Source organism: Coturnix japonica, chromosome 1, assembly GCF_054131305.1.
Source record: "Coturnix japonica strain WE chromosome 1, WE-NBRP24, whole genome shotgun sequence".
Taxonomy (NCBI): Eukaryota; Metazoa; Chordata; class Aves; order Galliformes; family Phasianidae; genus Coturnix; species Coturnix japonica.
The window spans coordinates 80,876,485-80,901,573 of NC_140663.1; the positions used below are offsets into that span (position 1 = coordinate 80,876,485).

At 41.8% G+C, this 25,089-nt stretch overlaps 1 protein-coding gene across 1 annotated transcript; it reads left to right on the forward strand.

Annotated features, from left to right (window-relative positions):
* Positions 1 to 23: 23 nt before the first annotated feature.
* Positions 24 to 22,834, forward strand: PLCXD2 (phosphatidylinositol specific phospholipase C X domain containing 2). Its single transcript, XM_015878203.3, has 4 exons — positions 24 to 316; positions 12,952 to 13,412; positions 14,482 to 14,723; positions 16,955 to 22,834. Exons 1-4 carry the CDS (start codon positions 172 to 174, stop codon positions 17,115 to 17,117), a joined length of 1,011 nt encoding a protein of 336 aa, XP_015733689.2. The 5' UTR covers positions 24 to 171; the 3' UTR covers positions 17,118 to 22,834.
* The last annotated feature ends 2,255 nt before the right edge of the window (positions 22,835 to 25,089 follow it).

Consider the following 25,089-nt stretch of genomic DNA (forward strand, 5'->3'; position numbering starts at 1 on the left):
CTGTGACGGCGGTGGGCCGTGCCGGCCGGGCCGCACCTGTTACATAAGGCGGCGGGACACGGGCGTGCGCCCTGTCCCCGGCCGCCCCTTTCCGTTGCGGCCCGGCCGGGCTGGGGGCTGCCGGACGGCGCTGTCAGGCTGCGAGGTGGCGGCGGCGTGTGCAGGACGGGGATGAGCCCGGCGGGCGGTAAGGAGGGCGGCCGGAGGCGGCGGCGGCGCTGGGCGGCGGGAGCCATGGCGGACGGCAACGCGGACTGGATGGGCTCCTTGCCGGCGGCGCTGCGTAGCTACCCGCTTTCCAACCTGGCCATCCCAGGTGAGACGGGGTGGGGAAGGATGCGGGAGGCTGGCTGGTGTTTTCGATGCCTAAGGGGCCCGTGGGGTGCTCCCGAGGTCGTGTGGGGCAGTTGAGGTGTGACCTGAAATGAAGGCTTGGGCCACGGGCAGCCTAAGCAGGCAGTGGGGCTGACCTTCCATCGCTGGCGGCTGGAGCCATGGAGTGGTCAGGCTTTTCCTGCACGTGTTGGCTTTCTGGCCTGTTGGGTTGTCTTCTTGCGTTTGACTTTGAGCTATTCAGCCTTGTATAGCAGTAGAACACAGAAAGGGTAGTTAAGTGCTGGAATAGGCTCCCCAGGGAGGTGGTTGAATCACCATCCCTGAATGTGTTTAAGTGCCGTATGGATGTGGTGCTCAGTGATATGATTTAGCAGAGGGTTTTTAGAGTTAGGGTACTATGGTTAGGCTGTGGTTGGACTCCATGATCTTCAAGGTCTTTTTCAACCTGGGTAATTCTATGATTCTGTGTTTTATTTTTCCGCCATTGCATGTCTTGTCAGGCAAGGTGATTGGTGTCTTGAATATTTCTCAGTTCAAAGCAAGCTGTTGTTCCCAATTAGTTAATAGCTGGGATTTCAGGTATTTTGGACCAAATCTTTCTGGTGTTGTGCTGTGTGTTCTTCTGTTAGGATTTTTGTGTTTGGGGTTGTACTTTTTAACTTGACATATAGGAGGCATGCAGAGGGCCTGTCTTGAGAATCATTGAATCACCAAGTGTGGAAAAGACCTACAAGGTCATCCAGTCCAACCATCTGTCTATCACCTATAGTTCTCTCTAAACCACGTCCTTCAGTGCAACATCTAAACATTCCTTTAGCACCTCCAGGGTTGGTGTCTCCACCACCTCCCTGGGCAGCCCATACCAGCCCCTGACCACTCTTGGAGAAGTATTTCCTGACGTCCACCCTGCATCTCCCCTGGTGCAGCTTGAGGCCGTTCCCTCTAGTCTTATCACTCATTACATGAGAGAAGAGTCTGACCTCCAGCTCAGTACAACCTCCCTTCAGGTAGTTAAAGCCTTGTTTCTCTGCAAAGCAATTCCAATTTGAAATGGAATGTCTGGTCTTAAGATTAAATGTATTAATAGCTCTAAATAGCCCTTCCTTCAGTTAATCCCTGAGCTATGACTTGTTGCTTTTGCTCCTCAGAAGCTAACTAGGAATAGCATGCCAGGAAACTTTTTATTCCAACTGGGACTCTCATTTAAGCTTAAATTTTGGAAGACAGAATTCTTAAAAATGCTGTTCAAGCTTGGTTTGGAGTCTGAGGACTTGTGAGTAAATGTTTATATGAACTCCATCTATTGCAGGAATAGGAGAAAGACTGCTAAAGACACCACTTGAAAGGTCTTCCCTCTTTGTCACATGAGTTTAATAACAACTAACTTCTGGTTGCTCTTCATGACTCCAAGATTAAGAAATTGTCGAGCATCATTTAGACAGATAAACTGACAAATGAGTAAGACAACAGATGCCTCTGAATTTATTTATGAGCACAGCTAAATTTGAATCTAAATGACAAAAAGAAATATTTAGTATTGCTCTTAAATCCCAGGAGGGAAGATCTTAGGGTAACTACTATAAGCAGATGGTTCTGATACAGGCCTCTGGTTGCTAGTGGTAGGCTGACTGATAGTAGCTTGATTTTCACCATAGTGCATTAACTTGTCAAAAGCCTTTAGGTACACGTCATGTACAAGGTGTGCTGAGATGCTTCCCTACAAACAAAGGGACTTTGCTCTAGCAGAGATGTCCAAATGGCATTTAAAGTATGTAGAGAAGGGGAAGTACACTTCCTGTGGAGTCCTGCAACACCCACTGATGTATTTCCTGGACTAGAAGATTGGAACAATTCAAAATGCAGTTTTAATAGACCATGGCACAAGTCTGCTCTTGAAAGTCCTGGGGGGGGGGGGGGGGGGGGAAAGCATCCACAACTTCACTGGGCAACCTGTTTCAGTGTCTCACCACCCTCATGGTAAAGAATTTCCAATATCTAGTCTAAATCTTCACTTTTCCAGTTTAGAACTGCATTCCCTAGTTTAAAACTGCTTCCCCCCAACCTGTCACTAAATGCCCTTATTGGAAGTCCCTCCCCAGCTTTCCTGTAGCTCCCCTTCAGGTGCTGGAACGCCACTAGAAGGTCTCCTCAGAGCCTTCTCCAGAGTGAAGAGGTCCAGCTCTCTCAGCCTGTCCTCACAGGACAGGTGCTCCAGCCCTCTGATCATCTTCGTGGCCTTCATCTGGACTCATTCTAACTATAGTATGTCCTTCTTTGTGTTGTTGACCCCAGACCTGGACACAATATTCCCAGTGGAGTCTCACATGAGTAGAGTAGAGGGACAGAATCTCCTCCCTTGACCTGGTGGTCACGCTTCTGTTGATGCAACCTAGGACACAGTTGGCCTTCTGGGCTGCAAGCAAACACTGACAGCTCCTGTTGAGTCTTTCATCAACCAGCACTCTGAAATTCACAGTATCACAGTCTCTTGCAGGTTGGAAGGGACCTTAGAGATCATCGAGTCCAACCCCCGGGATTCGAGCCTCCTGTGAAGCGAAGCAGCACTTCTTCCCCTCAGGGCTGCTCTCAAGCCATCCTCTGCCCAGCCTGTATCTCTGTCTGGGATTGCCTTGACGCAGGTGCAGGACATTGCACTTGGCCATGTTGAATGTCATGAGGCTGGCATGGGCCCAGCTCACAAGCCTGTTCAGGTCCCTCTGGATTGCATCCCTTCCCTCTAGGTTGTCAAATACACCACTCAGTTTGGTGTCATCTGCAAACTTGCTGAGGGTGCACTTGATCACACTGTCCATGTCACCTACAAAGATGTTAAATACCTCTGGTCCCAGCACTGGTGAATAGAGTGAGGAGAATAGAAAAGAAAGTGTAATGGGTAGATGCTTTAGAATTATATTTTCTTATTTTTAGTTATAGTCCAGCAATTCTTCTGCTGAAGTGAATTTTTGGTTGACAAAGCAACTTCTATGGGATCTGGGGTGATGTTACTAGCAGTATGCAAGGAAAGGGTTGTACAAAACAGTTTGCTGTCAGGACATCTGTGTATGGATGCTGAACATTAATTACAGCCTGTGGTACCTTCAAGAAATCTGAAAGGTGGCCGTCAGCTCAAATGAGAAACACTTTAATCTGTGTGTAATAGCTGTATGCATATATGACAGGTGTAGCTTGCTTTTGTCCGTCTCTTGTGGTGTTTGCTTTCACCACTGGAATGATGGAATCAACTGGTTTGTTGTTTTTTCCTCCTTCTCCCAATTTCTTGTTGTATGCAGGACAAGGGATACAATGTTATTAGTGCCACTGGAGCAGTTGAAGCCCTAGAACTTGTTTTAACTCTAAATAAAGCCAGTATTCAAAACCCTGAAATGATTGGTTTGGGACTTGCGGCAATTTAAAGATAATATGGGTATATATATTATAGGAGGTTGAAGGTTAATTGCTAATATACACCAAAAAAGAATGGGAATGGTGTCATCTTCAAAAGCTTGGGTACAACCAGTTCTAATATTTGGGCTTTTCTGGAAACACTGGGGACTACATTCTAATACTCAGTGCCATCTAAGGAAAATAAGTGAGTTTTTAATATATGGTGTGATGAGGGAAGAAGTCTTGCAGTGAGAAATTGAAAGATGCCACATAACTGAAACGTCATCAGATCGTTTGCATATAGTTAATTTTAGTCAAAAAAGATTAACAAGTTATGACATGATGTGAAACTCTTGAGTTTTTTCCTAATTATTATGCTCTGGACTAATCCTCTTTGAATGCGAGTTTAAAATGAGCCCTTGAACATGGATTGTGAATGTGACCCTGAGCGTGGTAATGCATAGTGTTGTGTATGTATAACATTTAGTTTAATCTCAAGCTATTTTGCTTAAGGCAGCTTTATGGAACTGCATAACTCTGACTCTTGATATTTTCCTTACCCATCTCTTGCCCTATACATTTGGGTATCAGCTGGAGGGATGGGGGAGGTAAAGGGGATAGGTTTAAGAAAGGAGATGAACTTTTTAGCATGGTCTGTTGTGGTAGGACAAGGGGAAAATGCTTTCAAATGAAAAAAGGGGAGATTCAGATTGCTGGTATGGAAAAAGTTCTTTACAGTAAGGGTGGTGAAGCACTGGGACAGGTTGCCTAGGGATACGGTGGAAGCCCCATCTTTGGAGACATTCTGAATATGAGTGATGAGCGAAAAAGTGACAAATGTGTTTTCCCTTGGCTTTTTGCTAATAATTCATTTACTTAATCGTGAGTGGCTTATTCAATCTTTGAATAATCAAGAGCTGTGACACATGAGGTAGGCATACTTGCAGTTTTTCATCACATTATGTCTCTGGATTGGTTCCCCATTTAGGATGGTTAGCTGAGAGGTTTTTTCCCCTCTTAACCTGGTTGTTCTTCGCCTCATAGAGGAAACTTACGATCAAATAGTTAGGGGTTTACTGGTACATGGGAAGGTAGGAAAGCCCTTTATTGCAGGAGCATCAAGAATAATTGTAGGTGCTACTTTTAAATCCAGCTAAGCCAGCCAAATGCTTGTCTCCTGCTTTAGTTCCTCCATTCCTTCTATGTCACATCCTCTTAGAATAAATAAAGGACAAATTTTGGCCCATACCTGCTCGTTTCTTTTTCAGCAATGACAGGAAAGCTGTGTTGTTGGATTAACGTCATGTGTTTGAGACTGATTCAAAACACTAAAAGTTTAAATTATTCAGATATGAGTATATACAGAGCTGTCGGTAATGCTTGGCAGGGTGTGCTGCTGGATTGGGTTTGTGAGCAGTCTGCCTCTCAGGAGAGAAATAGGGCAGCTCTGTAGTAATTGCTTCTGACAGGGCACAGAGCCTTTTTGTCATTGCTCTGGGATCCCAGCTGGGATATTAGCACTTCCTGTGGGTGTATGTGATAGCATAGCCAGGGTGTCATCTTGAAGCAATGCAGAGTAATTAAGATGTGGCTCAGTTCCTGTCTGCGCCAGGTTGAGTGACTGGTAGTGAATTGGCTGTAGGATGCTGGGTTGTAGGTAGCTAGAGCTGAATTTCAAGTGTTCAGAAGCATTTTGTTAACATAGGAAATAACCTTGACTCAAATGTGGTTAAAACAGGACCGTATTGGAAAGCTGAATTAGTTGTTGAGGTGTCTTTTCCTGTTTTCACTGATACCTGGGGAGAGGTGTGTCCTTGGCCTCCTGAAGCAGGTGAGGTTTATTTGCTACTCCAAGTTACTGCTCAGGTGAAGCTACTTAACTCTCCCTACCACATGCAATTTCTTAAACTGCTTTTGTAACCCTTTTTCACGGTTTGTTCATGGGAATGTTGGTATGACTGTGGCTGAAACTTTTGTTACTATGTGTCCCTGTTTCTACCTCCTGGTAAGACTGCCCCAAAACCCTGATAGAGGAGCCTCATGATCAACCCTTGAAAACAGACCTTTAGGCAGATGTGGGGAGTGCCTGAGCTGGTGGGGTCTCACATGGATGCTGACATCAATTCAGCCTTGGGTTCCAGCCACTTATGCTGTCCTGAGTGGTTAGCGAAAGTCCTGTGGGCACTCTGTGTTTAGTAGGCCAAGCTGAAACTCAGGTGTTTACAGAAGATGAAGCAGCAGCCCTGTGCATATGAAAGCTGACCATTAGCTTCTCCTAAGATGTGATGTTTTTTCATCTTTGATGTCTTGACCCTGAGGCAAGTGGTTGAACTTGCTAATGCAACAGTCATCTTGTTGCTATGTTCTGGGGTTGGTGTGTCATGTGGATGTGCCTCCTGTGAGGAAAAGCAGTGACTTTTGGGTCTGCATTCCCCCCCCCTCCCCCCCCAAGAAGTACTCCTTTGGAGTCCTAAATAAAGATGTTGAATCAGCTAAAATGGCCATCTGTTGAGTTTAAGCTCAAAGAGAAGAAAATGTAAGCTTAAAGATTGATTCACCAAGCTTTATTTTCCTTTCCAGTTTAATTGGCTTCTACCAGTCAATGAGGGCATAGCCATTAGCGGAACATATCTGCATAAATACGGTGTTGGGCATGATTTGTAAATGCATGCTTGTCAGGATTAACCTGTTCAGAAATAACAAGTGACTTTATTACCTCAGTCTTCTATCTCATATAGCGAGCAGCTAATTGTAACTGTCATTTGAGGGAAGTTTCACTCCTAACAGAGAAAAACAGTTTCTCCTTCAATATTAATATTTGTTTCTCCCCTTCAGTACTATGTGCAAGTCTTTCTTGCTGTCCTGAGAAGATTTTGAAAGGGCTGCATAATGAAAATGTGAATAATTCACAAGGAGAATGAGAGCTCTTGATCTGCACGTTTCTGACTAGTCACAGAAAAGGAATATGGAAACCTAAATTGATTTTTTTTCTTTTCAGAGCAAGAGCATCCATTCGGGCTTTGAAATGTTGAACAGGCACTGTCACTTTCTGCTTTCCCTCTACAGGGAAATAATAAAGTAAATGCAAAGTCATGGTTGAATTGCACAAAAATTAATGGAGAGAACTCCATCCAAATGGATAATCTAATCCAAATGGATTTCTTCCTGCTTGAAGGAAAAGCAGACTAATATGATATTAAGTTTGAGACAGTTTCACACAGACTTTTCTCTCTTGCATTATTTGTTATTCCCTAAGCCTGCCTACCACCCCAAAAGGGCTGGGGGGAAATCACAGTAATCCTCTGACAGGGAGGGGAAGTTTTCCTAAGAGGATTTGATCTCTACTGGGCTCTCTCCTCTCTAATGAATCTGTGTTGATAATACCTAAAGAATTCTTTTAGAATTGTATTGAAATATTAATGTGTTTATCTAAACAGCTTTAGGTTAATATCTTCCAATAGCATGCTTGTTATTCCTGCCTCTTGTCCTTTGGCTTGGCAAGTGAAAATGAGCTATTCAATTTGTTTTTCATCAGTGAAGAGCTTTTAAGAAGTTAATCTTTTGATTAGAAAATCTGGATTGTTAATGACCTAAATCCTGAGGACTTCTAGGCTCCACGAGGCACATGTTTATCCCGTTTTCCCTCAGTTCTGGCACATGTGGGACATTTGGTTTAGAAGATCACTCGTGGGCTTTAATTTGCTAGCGTTTGCATCCTGTGCTTTTAGAACTTGGTTGCTGTCCTAAGTGTCTTGGCTATGTTATGTTTGCTACTCTGTCATCTGTGGTGCTTTGTAATGTATAGGGAATGTACTTTGTGTAGTGAGCAAAGCTTGCTCTAAGAAGTCTTGGCATCAACTACAGCTAGGGCGATTCTTAAATGACCCTTTAATGTCTTTATTGGATTGGTACAAGAATGTTGACCTTGCCTCTTAGGAATCTTTAACATTACACGAGGGGTTTTCTAGCATTTTTTCCATCGTGTTAATATTATTTAATGTGGACACCAAAACAAATTACTCTGATTCAGCTAAACTCAATGAAGATGTGCTCTCCTGTGTTTTTGCTTTCATTATTGTTTCTTGGCTAGCCAGCTTTTTGCCGGTGTCTTTACTCACTGCATTTGTCTAGTGCCCAGTCTTGCAACCAGGGGAACTACTGACTCAACTGTAAGAATGCTTGTATTGGGGAAAAAAAGTGTTTTCAAGTGATAAACAGCTCGCACTTAGTGTGATCTTTCATGGAAGATCTGTGTTTTGTGTGCTACGTTCATACTTTGAACATCCCTCAAAGGTGTATTCGCAAGCCATGGGTTTGTAAGGTGATGCCAATTCCTTTCCCTGCAATACATCTGTACATCCCTGTACTTGGCATTGGTGAGGCCTCACCTCGAGTACTGTGTTCAGTTTTGGGCACCTCAGCACAGGAAAGATATGGAGGTACTGGAGCAGGTCCACAGAAGGGCAGCGAGGCTCGTGAAGGGATTGGAGAATCAGCCCTATGAGGAGAGGCTGAGGGAGCTGGGGCTGTTTAGTCTGGGGAAAAGGAGGCTGAGGGGAGACCTTATCGCCCTCTTCCAGTACCTGAAAGGTTCTTACAGTGAGAGTGGGGCAGGTCTCTTCTCACTAGTGACAAGTGACAGGACCAGGGGAAATGGCCTCAAGTTGCGCCAGGGAAAGTTTAGGTTGGATATTAGGAAGAACTTCTTTACAGAAAGGGTAGTTAGGTACTGGAATAGGCTGCCCAGGGAGATGGTCGAATCGCCATCCCTGGTTGTGTTTAAGAGCCGTTTGGATGTGGTGCTCAGGAATATTATTTAGTGTGGGGTTTTTAGAGTTAGGGTTCTGGTTTAGCTGGTTAGGCTGCGGTTGGACTTCATGATCTTCAAGATCTTTTCCAAGCTGGGTAATTCTATGATTCTATGATCTGTACATGGAGACATAGTGATAAGAGAAGATCATGCAAAGAGATACAACCAGTAATTGTTGAAATCAAGGCTTAATAACGTTATGTTGATTAATGTCATTGTGCTACACAGTGGGTTAATTAGGCTATCTGTGACCAACTAGCATGACAAATACAGATACTGGGAAGTTAAGACTTTGCTGCAGATATGCTGATAAAAGGCTGCTTTCTAACAATTAGCACAAGCACTTCAGCAAAAAAAAGCAATCCTAAACACTGAAATACAAACTACTTAACATACAAATTGAATTGCATAGCGAACTATTTAACATACAATTAACTTGGGAAATTAATGTAATGAGAATGAAACGGGGTTTAAAGATATGAATGAAAGTTAATCTCTAGTTGCGTTTGCTAGGATAAAATTAAGAGGGCTATCCGTCATTTTAGTAATTTGGTGTTTGAGGTGCCTCTTAATACTTGAATCTTCCCATCTTTGTGAGATGAAGGAAATGATACTAAAGCAGGGCAGCCATCATCTCTTTAATCTGTTGTTAAGAGCTGCCAGTAGTTTTACAGACACTTTCTTAAGCTTGTTTCTGTTACTTAAGCTTTGGTTTCTGGAAGGTGTGAGCACAGCATTGGTACTGTGTCACTGCAGCTTCCTCAATCTGAATGTTAATCCATTGTCATATGCAGTGATTCCTCGAGTCATGTCAGTATACAGCAAGTGCAAGGATACGCCCTTGAGGTAATTTGAAGTAAGAGATCAAGCCTTTCTTCCCCTAAAGGACAACTGTGGACAAGCTTCCTGGCTCTGCTTTCCCTACTGACTTCTCAGTCTAAGATTATGCTCAATCAGGAACCAACCTGGCTCATGCCATGGCTGCAGAATGGCTGGGTCTTCCATGGGGCTCAGGTGTAGAGAGGAGAGCAAGGGCTTAATTTGACATCACGATGCAATCAGCTTAGCAGGTAGTTTAACATCACAGCTAAGCTATGTTAAAAGTCAGTGTCTGAGCTGGGAACATAATACAGTGATCTTAAATCAGAGAAGGGCTTGATGGATGATGTGAATCCTCACCTATCTCTTAGCTCTCATCCCAGCGTCCCACTAATGTTGCTTGAGGTTTTTGGTTCTCTTTTTTTTTCCTTATTGAAGTAAAAGCATTCAGATGTGGCCTGGATACTTCTCACAGTTGGTGGCAGACCCTCTGTAAGTGGCACTGAGAAATATGGCTGCACTCCTGCTGTGTCCTACTGTCCTCAGTACAGGTGATGCTACCCTGCGCTGTAAGGGAGATAGTTCTCTGCTGAAACAGAGCTTGTTTTTCAGATGCTCTAGTGCAGACTGTACTTGATTCTATGTATGTTTGTGTTGACTTCATTGTAAATGAGAAGTCTCTCTTCTGAGATTCTTCGGTTAATGCAGTGCAGGATTTTGAAGCATCTTCTCTAGCTAGAAGCATGTCACACAGTTCGAGTTCCTTAAATAGCTGCCCTGTGGAGGAGTCCAGTTCTTAAAGTATGTGTTGAAAAAGCTGCACTCTGCATTTAGCTTTTCTTGTTGTTTTCTACAGCTCTAAATAGAATTTGTTTTGCAGTACTGCAAGGGGGAATTTGCTTTTTGTACCTCTCCATGTGCCTCAATATGGCCATCTGCAGTGGAAGGAAGCTTTTGTAACTGTGAAATACATTATCAGACTTAAGAAAACAGACTGTTTCTTGGCTTGGATTTGTGTAGGCAAGTCCTTAAAAGTTGTCAGCAATATATTTGATGCCAGATGAAGTTGTTATTCTGTTTGTTTCTAAGTCATGTATCAGTGTCACTGTGTGAGGGGCCATTGCAGCAAGTCACATCTCTAGACAGAGTTCTTTGCACGGTCTCGGTTATAATTAAAAGAAAATATTTCTTATGACTTTGTCCTAACAGAGACTGAAAGGAAGAAATTGAAATGAGTTTAAAAAAAGAGTAAAAAAAATTACTGAGTGACTTACTAAGAAGCAGAAGACAATCCCCTTGCAAATAAAGTCTGCTTTGCAAATACTGTGGAGGACTGAAAGGCTCATTGTGCTTAATAGGAAGGTGTGTGAAACTTCAGTGCAGCTTCCTTTATGAGCAAGGCTTTGTAGGGCACCTTTTGGAGTGTCTTCATTAGATGATTGATCATGTATTAGTAATGCAGTATTTGTTCTGGTTTACATATTTGGGGGTGGAAAAAGCACTCCTGAACTTGACAGCTGCTTCTTGATGTGGTTTATTGTGACAGCATTTTAAAAACAGCTTTTTGTTACTTGTCACTTGTTTTTTCTTCACGACTGAAGGGAAAGCCACATAAGAGGCATGCTTTTGTAAAGACCAGAAAGTATAGACAAGGAGTTTATCAGGAATTACGTGTTCTTTTATAGACCCTGGAAACAAAACTTCACAGTTGCTTTTCAGAACTCTCAAACTAGTTGAAGTTCATGCAGAGAAGAGTACATTTAAGCTTGTTGTGAACTGCTGCTTGGTCTTTCCTTCCAGCTGAGTTTAAAAATCCCTGACAAAGTAATCCAGTTGAGATCATAATCTTATTTACATCTCTGACCTTGCATGGCAAGAAATGCCTCAGCCTTCAGGTGAGCACTTGTAAACAAAAGGCTTGGATAAAGGGGAGGCTCTGGACTCAGCCTTTGTCTTAATCTAAAACTCCCATTAGGATTACTTTAAAAAGTTGCAGAGCAAAATGGAAAAGAAGAATTTGGAAAAATAAAGCCATAGGAGTGAGGAGAAGGTGAAACTGGGCCTTGCAGGAATGGAAGAAGCAGATGCAGGCAGTGAGGCGTGCTGTGACTGCAGCCCTGGTCTTGCAGGGTGCAGGTGGGGTTTATCTATATAGAAAAGCTGCTGTCCTGAAGATGAACAGGAAAGCAGAAGTGTCTAGAGCTTCTGTAATGTTTTCTAGATGGAGTTTCACAGAGGAAACTGCAGCTTATTGGCCAGAATGCAGGTGTAAATAATGACTGGTGTAAATAGTTGGAAATACCCAGAAATTCTCAGTCTGGGGCAGATGCTGATCTACCAGTCCTTAGCTTTGTCCCAGTACCAAGGTAAAAGATTTCACTTGTTAATGATAGCTCTTCACTGACTTAACTCAATTAGGGATATTTCTTTTGTGTTGCAAGCTCTTATTTTGTAAGGGTTTATTACTTCTGAGGTTTTTTTAATTGTGTATTGAATTACGGAGTTTTTCTCTAGTAAGCAAAAAATTCTTATTGCAGCTGCAGTTTCTTTGCCAAGGTGCATGTTACATTCAAGGAGCGTGTGCTGATAGTTTTGATTGTGGGTCTTCCTTCTGATGAATTCTGTATTGGTTGTATCTGAGGCTACTGGAAGTCACTACTAGAATGAAGAGAAATAGATGAGCTTGTTGAGCAGTGTCTAACACCAGTTTAATATGAGTCTCCAACTTGATTGAAAGAAAATCTCAGGCTTAACGGGTGTTACCTTGAACTTAATTGTTTCACCTCTGAGTTCAGCCAGTCTTCAACCACTCTCCAAACTACCGATCATTTATTTACCATTTGGGGCTAAATGCATTTGGGCATTCAAGCGAAGCACAGGCATGTTAACATCCCTCTATCACATGAATGAAGATATCTGTTCCCGAAACTTTGAAATAGGTAGTGGTTAATTGAGTTTACCAAGTAGAATGAAAATTAAATCTGTGATTTTTGTTCAGTGAAATTGAAGTCCCATCTTAAACCAGTGATCCATCAGGCTCTAGGAAAGCTTTGGAGGTAGCCTGACAGCTTGTAGATGGAGAAAGGAGTTAGGATCGAAGACTTCCTTTCCCACAGGTATTTGCCTTGTGATTGCAATTTTTGCAGTGCTTTGATATTCATACAATAACCCAGTTCAGACTCTGAGAACAGTGCTTTCCAACCTTGTGACTCTATGATTGTAAGAAAGGACCTACAAGATCATCTAGCCCAACCATCTTCCCGTTACCATTTGTACCACAAGCCACTAAACCGTATCTTGTAGCTCCTTATCCAGTCACCCCTTGAACACTGCCACCAGGGACAGCGACTCCACCACCTCCCTGGGCAGGCCCTTCCAGTGCCTGACCACTCCCTGGGAGGAAAAGTCTTATGTCTTTGTTTCTGTACAGTTGAAGGAAAAAGGGAAAATAAAGTATAAAAAGATTGTCTGAAAGAGAGCTGATTACAACTCTTTTCTGGCCCTGCATGCATGTATGGCCCTTGTTACTTTACAAGTGTGTGTGTGCGCTGAAGAGAGTCCAAGTTCTTCAAAAACTAACTATTCTGACCTTTATTTTCTAGGATCGCATGATTCTTTCAGCTACTGGGTTGATGAGAAATCTCCTGTGGGACCAGACCAAGCCACTGCAATCAAACGCTTGGCCAGAATTTCTTTGGTTAAAAAGATAATGAAGAAATGGTCAGTAACTCAAAATCTGACTTTCAAAGAGCAATTGGAAGGTGGGATCCGCTATTTTGATCTCCGGGTATCTTCCAAGCCTGGGGAAATAGGACAGGAGATTTACTTCATACATGGATTGTTTGGCATCAAAGTATGGGATGGACTAATGGAGATTAACACCTTTCTTGAGCAACACCCCAAAGAAGTCATCTTCTTGGATTTCAATCACTTCTATGCCATGGACGACAGCCATCACTTCTTCTTGATCAACAGGATTCGCTCAGCATTTGGATCCAAACTTTGTTGCGTTGAGTGTGTAGAATATGTGACGTTACAGTACATGTGGGAGAAGAAGCATCAGGTGGAGAAAGGATGTTCCATATTTATTTTTTTTTTCATGCTCAAAAGGTTTAGATTTAAATAGATAAGTTGGGTAGGATTTACTCTGAGGTATTGGCCAGGGACACTGCTGTTGGCTATATAAGCTTGCTGAGGACTCATGAAATAATTAGGTGACAGTATTCTCAGAGTCTTGTGTTCCTTAACAATTTTCTTCTCTTCTGAGAGTGCATGTTACGTGTCTTCTACTGAGGATATGATAAAGTGTCATAATTTTGGTGTATTTAATGTATTTATGGTCCGCTGTGACTAAGAGAAGCTATGGAACTTGTAGCTTCTTTACAACCATCTGTATCTAGAGTGGCAGGACTAAATGCCTCTTGCCAGCAGACTGAGGGAACAGGATTTCAGTGACTGTGTGTAATTCTTAAACTGCAAGTTAAATGAGATTGCAGATTTCCTCTGAACTGGCACTATTGGTGCTTCACCTTACAAGTCTGATAGGGTCCAAAAAAGAATCATTTGTAAGATTTGTTAGTAACAGTCATGCATCTTTGTACTACCCTCTTACAGAGAGCTGCCTTACAAGGCATAATAAAATGTTGATTTCTGATTTAGAGAAGGTTATGCTGAAAGTAAGTCTGACTTTAACAGCATTTTGCTCACCTCACTGAATGTTATTAAAATGCTGGGTAGCCCAGTGTGCTTTAGCCATTAAACAGAAGTTACATATGAGATGTCAAGATGGCTAAAATCCTTCACTTCACTCATTATGTTCTCTGACAGTGCTCTGAAATGTTTTGTATTTTTTTTAAGCAGAGTGCTTAGAATTGACATTTCATTGTGCTCCTGGCCATTCTTTCCTTTTTAAACTGATGACCTTTAAAACCTGAAGCAATCGTGTCCTCACATCTAACAAAATTGATGTCTGTCCTTTGTTAGTATGTTTCTTGACAGTCATGACTCAAAAGTAGTTTCTTTGCTTTCTCACTGCTGTGCTAGTTCCAGGAGTAATGCATAAGCCAGTACTCTGTCCTGTTTTTAAACAGAATAGTTAGTAAATATCTTCTCCTTTTTCTTGTTTCTGTCAGGTTCTTATTTTCTACCACTACCCCTTGTATCGAGAATTTCCCTTTCTATGGCCGGGGAATAAAATGCCAGCACCATGGGCTAATACGACCAACGTGCACAAACTCTTACAGTTCCTGGAGACCACTCTTGAAGAACGAAGTCGTTATGGAACTTTTCATGTTTCTCAAGCAATTCTCACTCCTCGAGTGAAAACTATCGCCCGACATCTGGTCCGTGGTCTAAAAAACACACTTGTTCATAGGTAAGGACTTGTCTTGATTTCTCAGTTCTTTACTTAGTGTTTCATGTTGGAATGGCACTGAGTAAGCAAAAAAACTGTAATGTTTGCCTAAAAGTAAGACTTGCTGACTGTAGGAAGCGTGTAGTCCTACTTCATTACTGTTGCTGGGTTGAGATATTTATGGTCGTTAAAAATCAATGGTTATCGAAAATAGACAAGTAGTGGGGTGTAAGTATATGTGTGTTTTGTGGTAATTGGAGCTCCCCACAAAACATGGGCTTGTTTGCCAAAACTCACTGAGAGTCTAACAGTCCCGGTGAAGTCCAGTCCTGGTTTATTGTCTGTCTGATGTCACTAAGAGATTGTCTAGTTATAGTGTTATTAAATTCTTAAATAACTTGTGTAGTTAGGCATAACTGCCTTAATTGGCTATGTGACTCCTGCTGTGATGATCTCCATAACTGTTCTTAATGTTAAGCAGTGAGATGAGTGCACACACATCTATAGCAGCTGGTTGGTGCTTACATCTTGGGAGAATCGTTAGTCATCTTATAATAATAAAGAATATAATTTTGAATCAGAAATGAATGTAACTTTCTTTAAAAGCCTTTCTAAAAAGAGCAAGTATGGTCGTTCAGCAATCACAGAAGTTGCCTATAGAAACGTGGAAGTTCCAGGTGAAGTGTAAATGGTGTCAGTTTTTGTTTAGGGGCATTAAGAGATCGTTAAATGCAGAACATGTTTGAGAATGTAGTCAGGCATCCTCTCTGGGCTTGCTCTTTGCCTTTCCTGGTGTGTGATCAACATCAAACACTAGATGGTGCTCAGGTGCTTTAGGACTGGCGCCTACTGCCTGTAGTTGCGTAAATGTAAATATGTATAGTTGGTAGGGATACTTAACAGAATGCACAGATCTAACTTATACCTCTGTAGTGTATACTTTATGTACTCTTTTCTTGGGGTTAAAGTTAGCAAGATGACACTGTATTTCTGTTTTCAAACTAGTAAAGGTAATTTAAAAAAATGAAATAAGTAGTTCTGTTTCAAGTAGTTTCAGGTACAGACCTGGGTTTTGAGCCTGGGAACCCTGTTCAGCTTCATTCTGCCCCATCCCATCATTAACATGTACCCATTGGAATTGTGGAAACCGAAAATAGAGGCCAAAGCATGATCGCTCCTGTGCGTTTATACATGCTATCTAATCTGTATGCACAAATCTGTCTCTGCAGTTATGTCTGCTTTCTCATATGGAAATTCTGCCCTGAGCATGAATATTTAAGCATTCTGGAGCTCCTGTTAGAGGAGAAATGTACAGTGTTCACACTCAGCTGACTAAAGTCTGTGTCTCCCCTTGGTACGAGCAGCACTTATTCTTCCTCTTCTCCCTCTTTTTCTCGACAAGTTTCTTTTTCTGGAGCAAGAGCTGTGGAAGATCTTTATGGGTTTTTTCCTCCCTATCCTGTTAGCCAATCTGTGTCTGTTATCTTTGCCTTGAATACATGCACACTGTGGCCCTAATTAATTCTAATGCATTTAGTCATTTTTCTCTGTGCTGTAAGCTGAGAAAGTTCGAAAGAACTTGTCCAGACTCTTGACTTGCTGTCTGTCCAAGAAGTGACTGAAACTTCTCCCCACTGAGAGCTGAAACAACTCCTGGCACACCTTGTGTTTCTCTAGTTACAGCAGTGTATGGTGGGTTGCTGAGCCCTCACAGTGCCGAGGGCTGCATCCAGCTTGGGTTTCCCTCCATCCCTTGCTCTGGGTGGCTGTAAGGTGTTTAGTAGTAGAAGTGCTATGTGTGCTGCCCACAACTGCTTCTATCCTGCCTGCCCTAAGGGCAGAGATGGGCTTAGGGTCATCTTACGCCAGGTAGAGCTTTGCTGTGTGACAGACTGAGATGTGAAGCTTTTAGTTCAATGTGTACTTGTTCAAAACTGAGCCAGGATGAAAACCACTGTAATGCAGCATTTCATCCCGAAGCACAATCTTCTAGATGAAGATTTCTTTTTTACAGATTTCATTTTGTGTACCTGTTAGTTGGGTCTGACTGACCAACATTTGTTTGACATTTCACAACTGCTTGCTATGTTAAGCAGTTCTCTTTTTGCTCTGGTAGCATTTTGGGGTGGCAGCTGGGACCTGATCACAGACGAGAACGTAATTTGCAAGCAGCATGCTGTCTTTGAAGTAAGCAGAGTACCTATGGAGGAGAATCTTAAGTGCTTAATTTTCTTTCTTTCTCTTTTGTCTAGGAACCTGCCCATGATCTTGAATTGGGTGAAAGCACAGAAACCGGGTGTTATGGGTGTTAACATCATTACATCTGACTTTGTGGAGCTGGTTGATTTTGCTGCTACAGTTATTGCATTAAATGACCTCCTTCTGGAAGAGGATGACTCTTCAAGTAAATCCTGAGTGCTGTGTCCCACTTGTACTTATCAGTGAAGATCTTCCAACTATGCTAAACTTTTAAGTGAAACCTACTGTAATCAATTAATTTATAACTAAGTTTTCTAGAGGAAATGTGGTTTAAAAATTGAATTGTATACAGGAGGTTCTTCTCTCCAAGGGCTCTGTGGATCTAAGTGGAACACAGAGTACTGGCTGAGTGCTGCTGTATGTCTTTGTGGCTACATGTTTGACTAAGTTATGCACACATCTGCTGCAGCACACAGTGTTGTCTGCCTGCCAACAAGAGGCTGGCCTCTGAAACAGATGTACCCAGTTACTGTACATATCTCCTTGGTGACTAGACTCACCGTGTCTCTGTGCATCCTGCTTTTTTCAGCTCAAGGATTCAAATCAAGGATCAGTGCTGATCTCTTTGTAGCAGTTTTACCATTGCAGCCGAGACTTTTTTTTTTTGGCCACATCAGGCCTAGCTGATCTCAGCTGGATGCTGCTCTTGTGTTCATCACACTATTTTAGACACTACCTCTGACTTAACTGGGGAGGGGAAGAATAAAACAACCGATGCTCCCTGTTTGGGGGGAAGCAGTTGCTATGCTCTTAATATCTTAAGTATTCTTTGGACTCCAAATGTGAAGAGATGGCATATACTGCCTCTGGTGTCCAAACTCTCTTCCTTTAGTTCTCCAAACTGAAGTAAATATTTTACTTTAGTTCTTTACTGCAGCCATGTTTTAATGTGTCTTTGTTTTTGACATTAACTTGGAGAATATTCCAGTCCATAAATTGTCAGTATTGTAACTCTCAGTTCTGAATTCTTGTTGCAAGACAATTAAACAAAACAAAGAACAACGACCTTTCTTTGATTTGCTGGTCACTTTTTTTTTTTATCCATCAAGTTCTGTGGGGAAAGTTTCTCACTCAGATAGAAGGACCTATGGAAGGAGACAGGCTAAGTGGGCATGGTATTCAAAACAGTACTGGTAGGGACTGCTCCAAACTGAGTGAGATACTGGATCCGAGTTTTACAGTATGACAGTGAATTCCAAAACTGGACACAAATGCTATGCTTGCAGTCAGAACTCCCACAGTGATGTGGAAGGAATTTCCTCAGCCTTTACCCATTTGTGACAAAGTAAGACTCACAAGGGCTAGCAGACATCAGTGCTGAGTTTAGTCAGAGTCATTTTTGTTGATGCAAAACAAATGTGACTGTGTGCTTGAGCCACAGACATCACATTGATACTTCTGAGCACGTAATTGAGCTGACAGCGGCCCTGTGATCTGTTTATCTTGGGTTAAAAAACAACACAACTGACTGGTGAGCAGATACTTAATGGTTCTCTTCCTAAACCAGCTGTTGGTTCATTAATTAATTAGTGATTATTAACTTGTATTAATCTGTTCTTAAGAGAATAAGTCATCTTTATGGGTGTTTTATTCAAAAGAAAACCGAGTCTCTGGATTTATTATTTATCTTATTCTTTGTTTGCTGCTGTGATGTGACAGCACAGAAAAATCCCAAACCATTTTGTTTGTTGGTTACAACTCTGTACTCAGGGCTTTAGATAAAGGTTTGCAAGCCTTCCACGTGAACCTTGGCCAAGTTCTGAGCAGGCTGTGATCTGATTTATCTTATCTACTTGTTGTGTGGTTTTTGTTTGAGTTCTTTGCATTTCTTTTAAACTGAATTAAGCTGAATCTTCTTTCTTTGGGGGTTGGGGAGGTTCTGTCTGTCTTTCTCTTCTCCTTTGGAGCTCTTTAGGGCCGAGTAAATAAAGCAGTCCTGGGGAAGCGAAGCTCAACTTTCTAGTTAAAGTTTTGTTTGACAGCTCCAGCAGCAGATTTTTATTGCTGTTTTCTTGTTGGTTAAGCTCTTACGACTTGTCGGACTTGTCCTGATTGGTGCTGTTTTGTTTGCAGAGTTATTTAAAATACCTGTTTTATCTTCAGTTGAGTTCTATTAATGTGCTTTTGGCATGGCCAAATCCAGAACTCCGTAATAGTATTATATGTACAGATTCTGTTTCAGCGGTCTTCTAGCTATAGATCATCTTAGAGCAGGAAAACTTGCATTAGGTGCTGATGTGGCAGAAACAGAATACGTTTGCAGTGTTCTCTACAGAGCTAGAAGACGAGGAGAAGTGAAATAAGTATCTTTGCATTTGACCCTTCATATGTTTTGCACTGTATATATCTACCTCAAAAGAGATTTATTCAGGCTTATCTAATATTTGTATTGTGTGTAACAGAGTAATGGCTGTGTTGTTAGTCTTTCTGTTTTATTTATTTGAATAGAGATGTGATGATTGCAACTCAGGGTTTTGGTTAAGTATTTTTTGAGTACTGACTTGAGTTTTTTTGTTTTACTTATTTGCTGTTGACTCTAATCCCTTGAAATGGGATGAAATGGTGCAGGGTGTTAAGAGCACTGTTAGCAGAAGGATAAGAAATGGAAAATAGCTTTAGAATTAGTTTTGAAGCAGGAGGAGAAACTCTTCTGTAAATGTAGCACCTCTGAAGAGGCTCCTGTTGTTTCAAAGCAGTGCTTGGTGCTCTACCTCTGTGAGGAACCTGACTTCCTTGGTAGGAAGCTGACTTACAGGTGCTGCTACAGGACGTCTCCTGGACAGTACTGATATTAAGAACTGGTTTTTAGGGTAATTCCAAACTGTCCAGAGCAGCAAGAACTGCCTTTTTCCTGTTGCACATCATATCCCATAACAAAGCTGCTCATTTAGTGGGCTTATTTCTCTTTGCCCCACAGCATATCCAGATACCCTCACACACTGTGAAAATCAGCTTCTCTCCAACATGGCCTTTGAGCTGTGGACTCTTGTTTTTCCAGCAGTATAGAAATGACAAGGAAGAGGTGACCTGGCCAAGAAATGAGGGTGAGGGAAGTAAGGCAGTAGGCTGCATCTGCATCCCACGTGTGAGGTGTGGCAGTGCTTAGTCAGGTTTGTGGCAGCAGAGGGGAGCAGGTCTGGTGAGTGCTGGTGGTGGGCACTGCTCATACTGAGAAACTCAACTGAGTCTTGCTCTGAGTGGGCTGCAGCTGGGTTAGGTGTGGAACAACAAGCAGGCAGCAAGGCCTTGTGTGACCTTAAGGGAAATGAAGATTGGCATTAGTGCAGGAGAAGGTTAAGGGGTCTGTGTGGTTGATGCAGACCTGCATCTGTTGAGCATAATCATAGCTTTACTTGCATCTTCTCAAAGCAATAGGATTCACTTTTAAACAGTTTAAGTTGAAAACTTTCTGTGGGTAATGGAGAGACTTGGCTATTTTGTAGATGCTGGAAGAGAAAAAGCCCGTGTACTAACAGTTGCTCGAGGCAAAATATTTGAAATGTGTGTTCTTGAGTAATTATTTATATGGTGTGTTATCAGTATGTTATCATGGATTGTTTACTTTATTTGCTGTTTCATGACTGCCACTTCTCTTCCTTGTGTTCAGATGCTGAATGCTGAGCACACTGGTGGTGTGCCCATGCTCCTGGCACTGATTGCTGCCATGTACAGCCCTCAGGCACACCTGGGGCTCACAGACCTCTGTGCACATCCTGGTGGTGAGCAGCAGAGAGAAGAGTATTATGGCAATGTAGTATCAAAGGAATTGTAGTGGCTTACCATAGGCTTGTAAGTCAAAGATAAGAATTGTAACTAACTTGATTTTCAGACCATCAGTAGCTTAGTTCCTTTTCTTGTTTGTTTTTGTTTGGTGAGCTGAGAGTTGGGTTTTTTGTTTGCTTTTTTTTTGTTGCTCTTTCATTTGAAAACAAAAGGCAAATTCCCATTATCTGAATATCTTGCAAGTGCTTTGCCATGATGGTGAAAATCACTGCTGGAGAAAGTGGTGATGAGAGATGTTTTAGTGGTGTGGCGGTCAGTGATGCATGTCAGATTGGGGTTGTTCAGAGCAGGATAGCAGCAGCCTCTTCATAATTAGCATTTCTACTAAATCGACATTTTAGGGAAGAAAGGAGCAACTGAGAAAAATGGGATCATCTGCTTCTGACACCTGTTTTGTACTGTGTTGGTACTGAGGTGTTATGTTGATGTTTGGGAAGCACTCGTGCTGTAATGATGGAGTCTTTAGAGCAGGGACTTCAAAGTAGGTAGGGAGTCTGCCAAGGGACTTATCTATTGTTCTGATCAGGTTAAGCCTTGGAAATATTTTCCTTGTGTACCCAGCTCAGATGCCAGAGTTTGTATATACAGAGTTCGTTGTATAATTAGTAGTTCTTGTTTGAGTTTTCAAATAAATACAGGGAATGGTGATTCTGACTTATAGTAGATTAAACATGAAAGTCAGCTGACAGAGCACAAGAGACTTGATGATTACTTGAATATGAAATATTTGTAGAGTCCATATGCACTTTCATTAAGACTTTCAGGTAGACTCGAGTATATTGTTACCCATCCTTAAAATTCAAGGACCGCTTCTTGGGATGAAATGTAGGCTGAGTTTGTGGTGGCTACTTTGAATGCAAGAGAATTGTTCAGTGTGAAGACCAGAACTAACTCAAAACTGTATTCAAATTTCATACTGTATCGAGATGTAGTCCTTTTAGCAAAGAAAGAGACAATTTCATGATCTTCTAGGTATATGATGAAAGTTCTTCCACTGTCTGGTAGCCAGAGTGTATCCTGACAAAGTAGTGGAAACCTACTGGGTGCTGATGTTTCTAAGAGCCCCAATTCAATTTGCTGACGGAAGGCACTATGGTAGGAGTTCACTGTATTTGAACTGGCCTCCATTTGTTAGTTATTTTACAGGTAACTGCTCTTGGCTTTTAAGAAATCTGTGGTTGGACTAAGGGGATTTGAAAAGCTGTTTTGCAGTAGTGAAATGCTGCACTTGCTGTTGCTGGGAGGTGTATGTGCAATAGATTTGTCTTGACTTGAGCTGGTAGAAGAACCCAAGCATGTACTGGAGAGTGAATAGACTTTATGCTAATGTGTATGTTGGGCTAATGTGGATAAGAATGTAGCATTCTACTTAGTAGCAAGTAGATACATGATAATCTTATGAGCACTTTGGCTTAGTTTGTTAAACCAGTCTCTACTTTACATTTTAAAACCAGGCCCACTGCATGTCAGTGTCACTGAATAAGTATGTACATGTAAGCATTTTCTTTTTCTACAAGTCTTTAATCTTGTAAACAAGTATTAGCTCTTAATTGTATTGCCTGGAATAGCGCTGTCAGTTTCGTTGTTCGCTGAATCAAATTGTATTTTATATTATTTATAATATAATTATTTATATATTGTGGTGTTCAGTGATACATTGCTGCTGTTACACTTTGTAGACCTGTGATAATTTACTGACTGTATCTCTTGAATTCAGCTGTAATGTATTCTTAATTCTTAGAGGGGGAAAAAAAAGTACATTCTATATCAAAGTAAATGTGACTCTTCAGTTTTTCTCAATGTCAAATGTATTTTGTAATTTAATTTTTTTTTGTTTATACCCTCGATGGGAGGGGGGTAAGGGAAGCCAGGTGAAGAAGAATGACTTGCAATTCATATTTTGTGCAATTTCTCTTCTTTCTTTTGGCCATTCCTGCTTTATGATTCTGTGCAATTCAGTTTTGTGATACCAGGATGCCTCATTTGAACTGCAGATAAACTTGGTGTTGACATCTGTTTGTTTCTGCTTTATTCTGCATCTATATCATTGGGGTTTTTAATCCTGAAAATAAAATTGTCATGTGAGATAATCCCACTGTGTCTTCTGTACTGTTGACTGGTAATGAGAATTGCATTGAGTCACTTGCATTGATTTGGCTTGGTTCCTTTTTTTCTAATTCAGAATGGTTCTAGTGTCTCACCACCCTCACATTAAAGAATTTCTTCCTTTTTATTTTATTATTAAAGGCAGGTAGATGTATTTGTCCAGCATCTGTTGCCATTATACAGGTGATGAAGCTCTATGGTAACCTTCTGTTGGAAGGTGAAATATTGATAATGATTCCCATAGCCCAAGTGAATGTTGGATACCAGTAACACAGTGTGGGATCAATGGGACTCTTCTTTATGGTTACTTTCAGCTTGTTTGTTTCAATAATGGAGGGGGAGGGAAGGGTGTGGGTGACACCAGTTCCCTTTTCTTTGGATAGTTGACTGGTAGCTGGTAAGTACTATGTTTGGATCCTGAAGTCCTAGAGGTAGACATCAGAGTACAGTGCCTAATCATTACTGTTCCTACCTGTACTCTTACACCTTGCAATATGTTATGTGCCAGACAAGATTAGCAGACTCCAGTTTTAATAACCTGTCTGAAATGTGCTATAGGAACAGGGTGTCCTACTTGTTTTCTAAGGAATGTTGATGATTTGTTTTTAAATAAATTAAGGACTGGCTAACTAGCTTGCTTTCTGTCTTTAAACTCCAAATGTTGTTTCCCCATGTTAGAAATTATGCATCTCAGAGGGGACTTTCAATGCAAGATAGAGTGTGGTTTCATCACCCTGCTTCCCTACTGGATTTAATAGCTCTTGGTGCCAATGCTGCAGTCTAGTGCCTACCAGAAGTGGTGCACAAAGACGTGTGGGTACACATAGAAGGCAGCCATCCTTCACAGAGCACATAATGAGACTACAGAAACTAGTCACGTGTTCTGTGACAAATTTATGCATTCCTTATGTGCGGAGTTCTGCAGTTGCCATAAACCTCTGAGTAGCTCTCTAATCAGAATCATTCCTGAGTTGCATGTGGCTGAATATTTGCCTTTTAGGAGATGCTGCTGAACTTAAAGGCAGATTTTAGCAGTGGACGGTCACATAGCCTAGTTCCCTGTTCTAGTGGTTGGCAACCCTGCACACAGCAGGTGGGTTGAAACTAAATGATCAATATGGTCCTTTTTCAACCCAGGCCATTCAATGATTCTGTGCCATCAGATGGGAAGCCAGTGCATGAACGCCCTCAGGCACTGGTGCATTGAGTTAGCAAGGCAGTTGTTGCATTTAGGGGAAAGTGTGGGGCACAGTGTTGTTACACACTGTCACTCTACAGTAGTGGCAGGCATCTTTGCTTCAGGATGAACCTATGGAAAAGTCCTGTTGACTCAGGAGATGCTGAACAAGTAACTTTTCATGGAAATGCTTGTAAATTTTACAGAAATGGCTTAAAATCTTGCCCAGTGAATACGAAGTACAGATGGCATCTCTTGCTTGGCCTCCATAAGGTAATTTGTGTTTAATCTAATGCTGACTGTTGCACGTATCTTTTGTCATTTTCACCCGTGTTACAATCACAATGATATTTTGATCCTGTTTGTGGAGATATGCCCGTGGCTGCTGAGCGGAATTGCAAGCAGCAGTCTGAGATATGTCCCTCCCCGCCCCAGCTCCCTGCTGCAAGGCAGCGCCTTGGCCTTTGACATCTCTTTGCAGCTCTAAAACCAAGTCATCTTGGGTCAAAAACGTGGGTGTCTGCACTGCAGAAGAAACTGATAACTGGGCTGTTTTTTTTAACATGTTGCTTCTTGTGAATATGCTTTAAGAAAAGGGAAATTAAAGACTGCCTGAGGGGATGTTCTTCCCTCCATCAAAGTCATCACCTGGCAGCCTGGGTGGAGAAAAACATACTTTGTTTGTTTGGTGAAGTGTCTGTAAATGAGAATTAAAGATAAGGAAGATATTTTCCTTGATCTTTCTGCTACTTAGTGTTCACTTTTCAGTCATCGCAGCGTAGCAGAGGGTTGGGTTTCAGTATTCTTGTGTTGTCCTCCAGCTTGAAATTAGCCTGAAATCGCAAGTGAAGGAGAGAAAAAGCATCCTCAGGGAAAGACTGGAGCAGGGGAAAGGAAGGAGGAAACAAAAACTGAAAGGTACGTAGGAGAAATTGTGTTGCAGTTTTTCCTTTGAAACAAAAAATGAAGCTTTTTTTTTTTTTTTTGGTTTGTTGGTTTCTTCAGTACAAATTATTACGTGAAGTTCATCCTTTGAATCACATCCAGCGCGAAGTTCATCTG